This window comes from Anolis sagrei, chromosome 3, assembly GCF_037176765.1.
Source record: "Anolis sagrei isolate rAnoSag1 chromosome 3, rAnoSag1.mat, whole genome shotgun sequence".
Taxonomy (NCBI): Eukaryota; Metazoa; Chordata; class Lepidosauria; order Squamata; family Dactyloidae; genus Anolis; species Anolis sagrei.
In genome coordinates, this window is record NC_090023.1 from 147,557,758 (window position 1) to 147,571,750 (window position 13,993).

Consider the following 13,993-nt stretch of genomic DNA (forward strand, 5'->3'; position numbering starts at 1 on the left):
CCAAGATTCCGAGATGACAAAGAGAGGAAAGGAAAGGCTGGGGGGGCTGGGTCAGAACACTATCAATACAGACGAAACTTGCCACAGAGCCCCCATCACCCACTCTACATCCTACTGCAGTTTGGAGGAGTATGAACCATGGATGATGGGACTTGCAGTACCATCACTCACATTCTGAGACCGCTGTTAACCTCATCCAATGACTGATCAGGACCAAACTTGGCACACAGACCTCTCACGACCCACTTTACGTCCTGGTGTGTGTTTGGCTGGGGATAGACCATGGATTATGGGACTTGCAGTACTTTTGCGCAATTCCTGAGACCACTGCAACGCTCATCCAATTACCAATAAAGACCAAACTTGGCACACTGAGTCTCCATGACGCACTCTACATCCTGGTGCAGTTTGAACGAGGGTGCACCATGGACGATGGGACTTGCAATACCTGCACTCCCTTCCTAAGACCATTACAACTGCGAACAATGATGGATCAGGATCACAATTTACACAGGAACCCAGCATGACCCACTCTACATCCTGGTGCGGTGTGGAAGAATTTGACAATGGATGATGGGACGTGCAGTCACTTCACTCACTTCCTGAGACCACTGAGACCCTCGCCAATGACTAATCAAGACTACACTTGGCACATGGAGCTTCAATGACCCACTCAACATCCTGGTGCAGTTTGGAGGAGGACAGACCATGGATGATGGGACTTCAAGTACCTCCACTCCCCAAGACTGCTGCAAAACTCATCTAAATGGCCAATCAAGACCAAAGTTGGCACACAGAGCCCCCATGACCCACTCTACATCCTGCTGCAGTTTTGGAGAAGGGTGGACCATGGATGATGGAACTTCCAGTACCTTCACTCACTTTCTGAGACCTCTGCAAACCTCATCCAATGACGGATCAAGACCAAACTTGGCACATAGACCTCTCATGACCCACGTTACGTCCTGGTGTTGTTTGGAAAAATTTGGAGATGGATGATGGGACTTGAAGTACCTTTGCTCACTTCCTGAGACCACTGAGACCCTCGCCAATGACTAATCAAGACTAAACTTGGCACATGGAGCTTCAATGACCCACTCTACATCCTGGTGCAGTTTGGAGGAGGACAGACCATGGATGATGGGACTTCAAGTACCTCCACTCCCTTCCAAAGATTGCTGCAACCCTCTTCTAATGACCAATCAAGACCACACTTGGCACACAGAGCCCCCATGATCCACTCTACATCCTGCTGCAGTTTGAAAGGGGATGGACTTTGGATGATGGGACTTGCAGTACCTTCACTCACTTACTGAAACCACTGCGACCCTCATCCAATGACTGATAAAGACCAAATTTGGCACACAGAGCCCCCATGACCCACTCCTTCACTCACTTCCTGAAAATAATGCAGCCGTTATCCAAAGACCAATAAAAACCAAACTTGGCATACAGAACCACCAATACCCACTTTCTCTAATAACCCGGGCAACGCCGGGTCCCCAAGCTAGTAATATATAAAAATAAGATACTTGCTACATAACTGGTGTGAGATGTCTTTTTAATTTTGTTATAGGGGCAACAGTCTAATTAAACACTTAAATGTAAATCACACTTCTCATTATAAGCTTTCATAGGACAAACACAGGGACATATCCTCAAATTCCAGTCAGTTTCTGTGTAGAAAATTATAATCATCCTTCAAGTTTCAGACTCAAGGTAGACAATGTAGCACCACCCAGGCATATGGAAAATGTGGCATCATGAGTAAGGGCATCCTTCAGTTTTCAGAATAACATACTCCTGGGGAACAACGAAGGGGTAGCGCCTCAACTGCCCTACAGAATGACACAAGGCACTATGCATCAGTTGGGAGGGAAAAGGGATGTGGTGCATGGGCTCCCATGCCATGCGTAGGTGGAACTAGTCTTCTTAGAAAAAGGCCTGGCTAACTGGCCCATTTGGGTCCTTGAATCTGCACAATTGAAGATTTTGTTGCACGTCTTGCATGTTGTCTGTAAACTGGTAGCAAACTGGAAGAATATTGCCAAAAGTTTTGGCATGGGTGTAATAGAAATGCCAGTAAACTCATTCATAGTATTTTTGTCATGCTTCATGTAAAGTTAATTGAAACAAAGCTGTGTTTATAAAAAAGGAGCCATAAAAGTGACTTGATGGAGACATCTAAAATATGTTTGTGTAAGATTAAAAGAACCTAAAGCAAAGATAACTGAATGAAATGCTTTTTGGTGTTTTTTTGAGGGCAAAAAAAGGCAACTGTGGATGCAGCAGCCCCGCCCCCTTCCTTTATCTCTTTTTTCCTCTCTTCCTACCTTCCTCTTTCCCCTCCCTTTTCTCTCCTTCCCTTTCTCCCCTTCCTTTCCCCTCCCTCCCTCCATTCCTTCCCCCTTCCTTCCTTTTTCTCCTTCCTTCTCTTTCTTTCCTCCTTTCTCCCTCCCTCTTTTCTTTCCTTTTCTCCCATCTTCCTTCTCTCTACGGCAGGGGGTGCCTGTGTGCATGGTTGGGGCAAGCACAGCAGGGTTATTTGAGGGTTGTGGAAGAGACCATGGTAGGCTAGATCTGGCTCATGGACTGTAGTTTGAGGAGCCCTGATGTAAAATGATATTTTTAGTTGCCTAAATGGAAAGATAATCTTTCACATAAATCAACTTAAAATTTGTGCTTGTTATTTAATGTAGTATTACTAGAATGGATAATCTAGGGATGTTCAGTTCAAAGATCAATGGTGATAGAGACATATCCTTGAAACAGCCTACTTCCATTATCATTCTCCTTTCTGAGCCATATCCGTGAACTGGGAAGACCACAATATGACAACCTGTGCAACACATTTACACACAAAGTTTGAAATGTTGGGAGGCAGTGTGGATAAGATATCTTGTGCTGCCATATAGCAAATATTTTTTTATAAAAGCAACTTTAGAAAACAATAATAGATGCCTGGCATTAGTAGAAATAATGATAGACTATTAAAAACAAATGGCTTATACATGTTTTGTAAATTTTCACTGCTTTTACAAGGAAACATTCCATTGCCATTTTAATAAGCTTCGCCCAGGTATGATTTGTGAATCCTAATTTTTATACTATGTTATTTCCATTAAGTATGTTTTCTAGCCACTTCTATCAGTAAAAAAACAAAACAAAACCAAAACCAACACCTGATGATGGCCCAAACACAAAATTTATTGTGCAATTCTTTTTATAAAATATGTGAATGGTTTCCAACATGCACAAATGGCTAACTCACACAAAGGTCATGTCCTGACTGTATTTTGAGGCAAAAAAGGGAGATGAAATCCACTGGCATATTAAATTCAAAATGTATGTAGCAAAATATCAAGAGAACGAAAGTAAAGTGGCACGTGACTACACTTCATCCTTTGTTAAATGAGCACTTGGCTTTTGATTTTACTTTAACCAAACAGTCCAGGAACTAGCAAAAACAAAACATGCATCTTGCTCTTCTTTTTTCCACAATCAGCTTAACTTCCAACAGAATACTTGTGCATTGCATGGCAAAAATAATACTTTTACAGAAGTACAACAGCACATCTGCAGTCACTCAGCCCCTTATTGTTAATTATTCAAGCAACTTGAATGAACTAAAATAGTCATAACAGCTGCAAAACCCAAAAGATGTTTTTTCCTATACATAAGTATATATATTAAATATTTTCAAAATGAAAACATGCACACACAAAAAAATACAAAGCCGAGCTTTACAGAAATGATATGAATCAAATTTACTTTACATGTAATATACAAAGTTCATTTAGTTCAAAGTTCAGACTTTAAATTAACTGTTTTTATTGTTACACTTATTTTAAGATTCAAGTGTGGGGAAAGTCTTCGAAAGCTGGGCAAAAGGTTTCTAAATGAAAATATTTCCAAAAGCTACTTTCAAGTAATAAACATTTCTATATAGAAATTTGAGATTAAATTTTAATTAAAAACAATGTTATCAATTTATACATTATTAGCAACAGTATACCTGATATCAGCAATTTACAGTTACTAAGATTTTTTTTTGGCATTTTCCCTTATTTATCTGAAACACTGATTTGTCTGCAGCCTCAGATTCTTGTTTTAAGACCAATATAAAACATTGCAAAACTATGTTTTCAAGACAGTTCTTAAGACTGTTAAATAAATAGGGGCACATCTGAAAATCTGATTTTAAACAAAACAACCTCCCCCCCCCCCACATCTAGCTCTTCTTTGAAAAGACAATCCTGTTCTGTAAACATAAAAAGCATCGACAATTATTTTAAAGAGTAACACGTCAGTCTGTTATGATAACAGTGTGAGCTTTTGCCCAGATCTCTCTTTGCAGGGCAGCTCTGACAATATGTAGTTCATACCGAAATCATCACTTTTAGGAGAGTGATCATCACTCCCAAAGCTTTCTTGCTTCAGTTTTGTAAGATCAGGCAATAGTCTTGCTTTGTTTTAAAAAAGGCTGGATGTCCTTGGGATGTTTTGGCTGTTATCCTATAAAGCAACGGCCCTTTAGGAATTATCAGGCAAGACAGAATTTCAGTGACGCAAAGGAGGTGGTCACTGACCGTTGTTGTTACCAGTCCCATTGTTTCTATTGACATTTGATGCATTCATGGAATTAATGCTGCTTTGCAGGTGAACATCTTTCCTTGGTGGCATTCTCTCATTGATCCTATCCAAACCTTTTGCCTCTTCAAAGCTGCAGATTTTATGTTGTGGAGAGAATCCTCGTATTGCTTAACAAAATGCAAATTGGACATGTCAGTAATGGGAAAAAATGGCATAATGCTTAATAATTAAAATAACGAAACCTATTTTGAAAAATCAGTAAGCTTGGTTGTCATGAAGGCAGATTATACAGATGACTTAGTCAGCATCTTGTGTGCTGCACACTAGTCATTTCTGTTCATGCTCACTTGGCTGCTGCTAAACTCTCAAGGAATGAGAATATAAATTGCATCAAAATCGTAAGATGGCAAAATATGGTTTATGGCTGCCATTAGGAAGGTGGAGCAGAGAGGAAATATTACAACAGTTTCAGAAAACACTGCCAGGAAGGTTACTAGATTTTTTAAGAGATTATTCAAATTAAGGAGGCAGGAGCCCACTTTATTTTTCAATTAAGAGATGATAGACAATATCCTACATCATTATGGTGTAATGCGGTGGTTCTCAACCTGTGGGTCCCCAGATGTTTTGTCCTTCAACTTCTAGAAATCATAACAGCTGGTAAACTGGCTGGATTTCTGGGAGTTGTAGGCCAAAACACCTGGGGACCCACAGGTTGAGAACCACTGGTGTAATGCTCCCTTCCCTGGGACTTATTATTTCACTGCAACCACCCACCTCCACTTTCCTCGGATCCTTCCATTGTTCATGGAGGATGCGAGGAGGGTGAGTCCAAGAAACATTTAGCTAAGTCCCCATAGCCAGACACAGACGAGTGACACCATCCACCAAGGTCCCTCTAGCCAGATAAAGATGAGGGACACCATCCAATAAGTCTTCCAGTGGTCCCAATGGATGATGTAATTGCATCGCATAATGCTTCTCCAACCCCCCCGCTCTTCACCAGCCACTAAATGGCCACAACAAGGGAAATATTACTGATGAGTCCCAGGTACTTTTGTTCATTGCCGAAACAGGAAGAGAATATAATACCCTTGGCAACAAAGCAGCAGTACATTGCTCTTATATTTCCTTATGTCAATAGTAGTGTGTGCTAACTAATACCGAAGCATAGAGTCCATTTCCTACCCATACCTCCAGTACTTAGAAAAGATGACCTACTACTGTATATATAAACAAAAAACTCATAAATCCTCATCTTAAAGAAAAAACATTTGAGTCTAGATGTTACTTGAAATATTAAGAAACAGGTTGCTTAAGCAGATTTCAGAGTTTTCCAAATATCATCTATTTGGATAAGCAACTATCAGATTTTGCTCCATTATTCAGATTGTTTCATGCGTTGCAGAACAAGCAAGTACATATAAAAGCAGCACATACCTTAATCTTGCAGATTAGCCTATTTAAATTTTAGCATTTCATTTTTGAAAACCAAAACCAAAACTCTTTCTTTAGACTTAACAAATGTTGGTAGCCTGGAGGTAGCCCTTGCAGTAAATATTGAGAATGGCCAGAGCTGGTGCTCCTCTCTGTTCAGAAGCACATGAATCAGCCATGTAGTGGATTGAGGGTTAGACTACAACACTGGAGAATAAGGTTTGAGTCCCTGCTTGGCCATGGAATCCCCCTGGGTGACCTTGGGCACGTTGTGCTCTTGCAGTTTCAGAGGATGGCAAAGGCCACCTCCTCTCTGAACAAATATTGCCAAGAAAAGCCTGTGATCAAGTTGCTTTATGGTTGCCATAAGCCAGAAATGACTTGAAGGCACACAACAATTTGTCCTTCAAAAATCTTTAGAGAAACTTCCTGGTGGAGGCTCTCTTTTTGGTACTGTTCCTGATAAAAAATGTCTGCAGTTGTGCCAAATATGGCTTAGACCAGGCATCCTCAAACTGTGGCCTTCCAGCTGTTTGGGCCTCCAACTCCCAGAAGCCCTAGCCAGCTTGTTCAATGCTCAGGAATTCTGGGAGTTAGAGGCCAAAACAGCTGGAGGGCTGCAATTTGAGGATGCCTGGTAGACTCTCTTCTCTTCTAAGGTTTCAACTATTCTGACATGACAGCAGTCCTGTCCTGGCCCATGTGTTCCATATTTTCTGGCCTCGCTCCTTGCTATCACACTTAAGAGGGCCTTCACTTAGAGAGCCCTTTAACTGCTTGAAGAGAGCAAGGAATCCTTTGATTCTGGATTCAAAGTCATGGGTAATTGAGACAGACTTAATTACAGAAGTGCTGTTTACAAGACGCGTGATTTTTGAATTTTAGCCTGTGGATACTAAATGGTTGAACAGTTTTTTGTCAAACAAACACTTGCTGTTAAAAATGGTAAAGTACAATAGAAGATCAGAATACACCGAATTTAGAAAGAATCTGCCAAGAATAAGGATTTCCCCCAAAATCCTGGGAAATGTAGAACTGAGTAATACTAGAAAACCAAAGTGTGGATAGGCCTCAAAGAAGTATTTTATATACTCAAGGAAGTTACAAGCTGCCTCTGCCTACACTCCTGAGAACTTAATTTTAAAAGTGAGTGTAGTTGTAAATGGTGCGAATGATTTAGTCTGAAAGTTGTACATTTCTAAGAAGCCACATGGACACATATACATATGTGTTCTTACGTAGGCATATTTAAGTAACTTGCTTTGTAAGCCTATGATATAGTTTTTACCTTGCCAGCATCTGGTGCTTTGTATACCTTACATCAGTGGTTCCAACTGTTGTCCTCTAGTTGTTTTGGACTTCAACTCCCAGAAATCCCAGCCAACTTCTCAGCTGTAAGGAACTGTGGGAGCTGAAGTCTAAAACACCTGGAGGACCAATGGTTGGGAACTACTGCTTTACATAAACAAAGATTACCCATAATATAAACAAATTCTTCTTTATTCAGCAGTAATAAATCTTGCACTACCAGATATGGTAAGGACAGCAATGACGTGATGCAGGCCCTAATTCAGACTGACAAATGACAAAATCTCTGTGTTCCGCAGAGAAGGTTTGCCTTAAATTGCCCTGGAACCTGCTCCTGAAAATCTGAACAGGGAGATGCTGTCGAAAAGCTACTGCCATGAATTTAAAAAGTGTTGCTTTGTGTCTTCAGGCTAATGCATGTCCTTGAATGGGGGCCTGCTGTATTAGATACAACATTTAAAAGCCAAAGCCATCACTGGAAGCATGCCAAACAATTAAAAAAAAAAGGTACATAAGCACAGCACGTTGTTACTGGCAAACAAAAAGGCCGCATGTGATCAAGGCAACAGGCATCAGCATGACAAGGTGAAATGTTAGATGTAACAAATGAATCAATTGTGATTCATTTCTGGTTGTGCAAGTCACAATTAAGAGGAAACCCCGCAGAGCTGACTATCACCCCCCCCCCCTCCCAATGCCACTGTTCCCTGCCCCATGGCAAAGACACTGAGACCATACCTTTTTCAGCCTCTACTGTGGCTGTACAGAAGTGAGTAGATGCATGCAAAATGAACGAGAAAGATGAAGATTGTAATATCACATAGCAGGAAGCGTTGGTTATAGTCGTGTGATACGTTTAGTTACTTTAAAAAAATCAGTTTTGTTTCCTTGTTTTTTTGAGGTTTTTTGCCTTTGATGTTTCCATTCAATAACATCAAAAACACAGCCTGTTACTATGAGTTCTCAAAAACATGGAAAAAGCTGAAAAGGTAAAGGAATACTGCAGCTGTTATTTACATTACAGACAGTCCCCGAGTTACAAACATCTGACTTACAAATGACTGATAAGTTAGGAACGTGAGAGAAATCTACCCCTCGGAAGGGAAATTCACTCATGAAAGTTATGGGGAAAGGGCGTCCACTGAAACTTTATCTCCATTTCCGCAAGCCATTTTTTTCAAAATCCAATCATAACAGGGACAGACAGTGAGGTGAAATATTCTGAACAGGGGCACAGAGAGCAAAATAAACACCACAGCCCTTCCCTATGCTACCTTCCCTATGCTATCCAAAGCTACACAATATATATTTTTGGCTGGAGTTACACTTAAAAATTTATCTGTTCCGACTTCCATACAAATTCGTTGTAAGAACAAACCTACAGAACCTATCTTGTTCATAAATTGGGGGCTATCTGTATTGTACCCTACAATGGTATTAAATATGTTAACTTCAGAAATCCATGTTTCACATCACAGCTATCCTCATCACCATTTTCTTCAATGATGTTGAAAGACCAAAATGAAAACACTTTGTAGACACAATATGGAGGCAAAACTGCACATTTATAGTAGGGCTGCAGCAGGAGAAATCCAGACCAAATGAATTTTTAATTGTGGGGAGTACAGCAATTGGGTACAATGAATAAAAATCTGGTAGAAGAATCTGGATTTTCAAAAATGCTCAGATGCTGAACAATATCTCTCCCATTAAGGAAAGTATGTTGATTAATTCAAGTGTAATTTGCATTAGACTTCACTGCAATTTCACTGTCTCCAACTAAATGCAGCTACACTGCATTTGGAGTTTAAAATACAGGGGCCGACACAGTCCACAAAACAATGTTTACAAAATTGGATATATTTCTTCATTTCTAGAATGTTTCAATGCAATACCCAACTTTATGAGTTTTTTTATGTTGTTATAACCTATATGGAACATCTACATGAAATTGTATGTTTTTATATGCAGGAGACTGGCACCCATAGAGATTGTCAGAGGCCAGAAAAATGTAGTTTCTGGTTTCTTGAGAGCTACTATTAAAAACAAGCCTAATTAATACTATATTCACACTATACCATGCCATAAACTCCGCACTGACTTGATATTAATATTGGAATACAATTAATTAAAAACAAATAAAGGCAAACTTAACTTAATGAAACAAATTTTACCATGTTATAAACATAGCTTTGTGGGTGCAGTAGGATTTCTTTTAATTTTTTGCTAGTTGCTTTAGTTCCAGATGACTGAGAGTCCACAGTACTGTACTTAAGGCATGTTTTAACATGTATTTCATTTATGACTTATTTCATTTTTGAAAAAAATTCAAAGCAAACCCCAAAAGAGGTCTTGTGGAAGAGCTAGGCATGATGGAGGAGCTCACTGCAAATTTCAGTTAGTTTCAGTGTGACATTCAGCACAAAAAGGACATACAACATTGATTAAAAAATTAGAAACATGTCATGGGTGTGTCGTTTGAACCAAAGCTTTTGTTAAGGGCTTTTGGTTAGGATTTTTTTTCCACCACATGTTTTACGAAAGTTTAAAAAGTTACTTTTTGGGGATAGAACTCAAAGTCCAATTTCATACTAGAGGAATGGACATCTTTGTAAGCGCCACTGGTACAAGATAACTTCCTTGGGGAAAAGATTGTGCAAGCAAGTTTGCATCTGGCTGCAAGAGATGAGCTGAACTGCTGGTAATGTAACCGTTTGCAAAACAAAAACTGCATGGGACTCTTGCATAGACTCTGAGAACATGCAATTATCATAACAAAGTTTGTCCTAGAGCAGGGGCTACCAAACTCAGGCCCGTGGGCCAGATGCACCTCTCCAAGGTCCTTTATCAAATCCCCGCCATAAAGTTTTTAGACCTGAAATTACTTTAAGGCACACACCAACAACAATCCTAATCAACTTGACTCTTTCATCACCTAAAAGCAGGCCATTGAGATATGGTAAGTGTATATTGGTTAAAATGATTCTTCATTTTAAATATTGAATTGTTCTTTCATTTTTTAAATCCAGTCGTGTCCAGCTTTGGGGGTCGGTGCTCATCTCAATTTCTAAGCCAAAGAGCCGCCGTTGTCCGTAGACACCTCCAAGGTCATGTGGCTGGCATGACTGCATGGAGCGCCGTTACCTTCCCGCCGCAGCGGTACCTATTGATCTACTCACATTTACATGTTTTCAAACTGCTAGGTTGGCAGAAGCTGGGGCTAATAGCGGGAGCTCACCCTGCTCCCTGGATTTGAACTGCCAACCTTTTGGTTAGCAAATTTGGCTATAATTAGCGCAATGTCACTAAACAATCCATAACACGGTTCTGTTGCATAAAGGCAGTCTATTCTCAGGGTATTGTCATACACTTTGATCAGACCCAATACATTTTGTGAAGTGTGAAAAAATAAATACATACTTAGTGCAAGAGAATAATTTTATGGAACATCTAACCCAAGATAAATCAGATTGTATCAAATACATGTATTTATTCCTTTCTTACAAATAATTTTATATATCCACTATAAAAATGAATAAAACAGAACTGGTTAAAAGAATTATGTTCTCAATAAGTTCCTAAAAATAAAAATCTATCTGATAAAATGATTCAAACTTATTGATACTCTAGTTGGTCCTCTCCTACAATTTATGAACTTCTCTACATAATTATGCAATACAAAAATGACGCTGATGAAGTCAACTTAGCTCAAGAAGACTAAACTCAGAACTGGCCTTGTAACCATAATCATTTAGTTGCTATTGTAAGAGCTTTGCTTTTCTGCACAGATGTATTTATAAATTACATTTGCACATTTATTTCAAACTGAATGTATGCTTTAAGAATGTGTGAATATTTAATATTTAATTACGTTATCATTTTGTTGGTAGTTGAGAGAGAAGGAAGACTGCCTCAAACCATCTCAGGCACAGACACGGACTCACATGGTTACATATTAAAACACATTGTGGAATCTGCTTCTAATTTCATTTAGGAGCATAAAATGTCAAGTCCTAAGGAACTCACCAGCTCCACATCCTCATGTTGGGATTATTCAGGTGGGACTGGATGGGGCTGCCTGAGAAGAAGGGAAAATCCAACTTGACAAAAACAAGCTGGAAATCAATGTGGCCCAACCATAGGTTCATTTACTTTCCTGCTTCCCTCTTTCTATGGAGATATTGAACTTTGCTTTCATTTTTCACTGGATGTACTTCAATATTATGTCCAAAGTTGGAGGAGCTGCAGTTAGTTTTAATTCTAGTGTCACAATGATTACCTAGTCTAATTATACCGTAATAAGGCAACTTTAAGATCTGTTTTATAAAGCTCCCTAGTTTCAATGAAGATTAACCAAAGTTAACTTCTGGATCACTGAAACTAAAAGTTGATACTTCTGATCTCTACTTAACTGCACCAAAGGACTGAGCATAGAGAACATGTGAATCTGAGAGTCAAAGGAACATATGAGAGTGCTCTGATTGTTCTTTTCCTGCATATAACAAGGGGTTGGACTGGCTGGCCCTTGTGGTCCCTTCCAACTCTAGGATTCCACATGACGCTACTGTCATTAAGTCATTTATCCACCTCAGTATCATTAGCCCTGACTTGAAATGACGCCCTAAGATTTCACACACATATTTTTCCAAGCACAATATAAAGATTACATAATGATACATGAGAAAATCCAGATAGTAGGAAATAAGCCAGGATTCCAGTCTAGAAATGGTTATTATCCCACAAAGCTCACCTTCCGTTATCTGACTGCCATGAATGGTGCAAGACCAATCCATCGACAGGTGCATGAAACAATTACATCCTGACCTATAACAGGAGCACAAAGGGTAGGATTGTGACATGCAAGAACATAGGTCTGCCGTTATGGATAATGTTAGTCATACATCTAATTTGAAGTATATAGTAACTGCAAATACATGCGTTCCTCCACATTTGCAGGTTTATTTGCAGATTTCATTGACGACTGTTCTACTTGCAACTGCTTTTACACTACATATGACCAAAAAAGGTTATCTCCTAGATCCTCCAGTGTGATTCTATGGAGGAAGTTGAACAAAGAGTCATGCTAGGTGTTTCCTTGGATTAAAAAAAAGAGAAGATCTATATTTGTGGTTTCCCATTTTTGTGGGGATCCTATGCTCCTAAAACCCGCAAAAGATAATGGCAGACTGTAACTATTATTAAATTACTCCACTTGTTTTAAATTGCTGAGCAGTTTTTTAAAGTACTAAAACTATAAAACAGTTTTTGAGGAAGCAATTGTTTCTGAATCATGCCATTCTGAAAAGTTAACAACCAAGGAATGGAAAAATCAGGTATTACAGATAGGGTACCCATATCCAACAGCTTTTCTCATAAGACCTAGATTGGATTTCCAATTAAATAAATAAATACATAAAAAATTAAGAGGATTCCTTTCACCTCTGTAAGGTATCTGATTTATCTTGACGGAGCCTTCAATTCTAGAAACATACATCTTTGCTTAGAAAAACAAAATGCCTCCTGAATGATTGTTTTGGTAATTTGGTCAGTTGTTATGATGCTCCTTTGTGAGTGATAATTATTTGGATTCCTACCCTTTACAGCAAATTCTTATTTGCAACCAGAACAACCGATCATCCCACAAATAACACAACAAATTGTGGCTGCATCCTGAATCCTATTGCATTTCAAGTATTTCCTATATCTATGTTGCCCTGTGAACCTCCTCACACAATAAAAATGGATAGACCTAATTGCTAATCTAATAGCTTACTTTACAGGATCTACAGGGACTAAACCAAGTATGGGCAAACCCAGGGCCGGTGGTCGAATGCAGCCCCTTGGGCTCTTTTCTCTCTCACATAATTCTATCCTTCCTTCCTTACCTCCCTCTTTCTCCCTCCCTCCCTCCTTCCTTCCATTCTACCCTTTTGTCCTTTCTTCCCTCTTTCATCCCTTCTTCCCCTTTTCCCCTTCCTTTCTTCCTTCCCTCCCCCCCTCCCTTTTGGCTTTACTTTCTTCCCTCTTTCCTCCCTCCCTGCTCCATTCCCTTCCACCCTACCATCCTTCTCTTCCTCCTTTTCTCCCTTCTCTTTTTCCTTCCTCCATTCCTCCTGGGGGATGTTTAGCTGGGTGAAGAGAAGGTAGAGAAGGAGCATGAGAACCATGTTCCAAGATTTAAAAGGGTGTCCCGTTGAGGAGGGGGGGGACGGGACTGACTTTCTGCTGCTCTAGAGACCAGGGCACAAGGGAGCAATGGTTTCAAATGGCAGGGAAAGAAATTTGACTGAAATGATTAGGAAGAACTTCCTGAGAGTAAGAGCTGTTGGAGAGTGGCATAGGCTGCTTCAGCGTATGGCGAGTCTGCTTCTCTGGAGGCTTTTCCGCAGAGGCTGTCTATTGGAAGTGCTTTTGATTGTGTCTTCTTGCATGGCAGGGGTTGGACTGGATGGCCCTTGGTGGTCTCTTCCAGCTCTAGGATTCTATATCAGAAATAGGCAATATGGGGTCTGATGGATACATATGTTCCCCTTCTGTCCACCCTACGGCCTCCAAATTAGAAAGTTTGCCCATACCTGGACTAAACGCTAGATTAGCCATCAAAGTCTAAAGGGCACTTTTTTTTGTCGTGTCAGGAGCGACCTGAGAAACTGCA

General features: G+C 39.9%; 1 protein-coding gene across 10 annotated transcripts in view; it reads right to left on the reverse strand.

Annotated features, from left to right (window-relative positions):
- Positions 1-3,186: 3,186 nt before the first annotated feature.
- Positions 3,187-13,993, reverse strand: part of PPP3CB (protein phosphatase 3 catalytic subunit beta) — a 45,912-nt gene continuing 35,105 nt past the window's right edge. For 5 of the 10 annotated variants that reach the window (XM_060769199.2, XM_060769197.2, XM_060769196.2 and 2 more), the window contains 2 exons: positions 8,077-8,097; positions 3,187-4,760 (listed from right to left, as the gene is read on the reverse strand). In XM_060769199.2, coding sequence (XP_060625182.2) covers positions 4,582-4,760; positions 8,077-8,097 — 200 coding nt within the window. In that variant the 3' untranslated portion in view covers positions 3,187-4,581. Of the gene's footprint in view, positions 4,761-8,076; positions 8,098-12,088; positions 12,163-13,993 lie in introns of all 10 variants that reach the window. The other 5 variants (XM_060769198.2, XM_060769201.2, XM_060769202.2 and 2 more) reach the window with 3 other exon arrangements.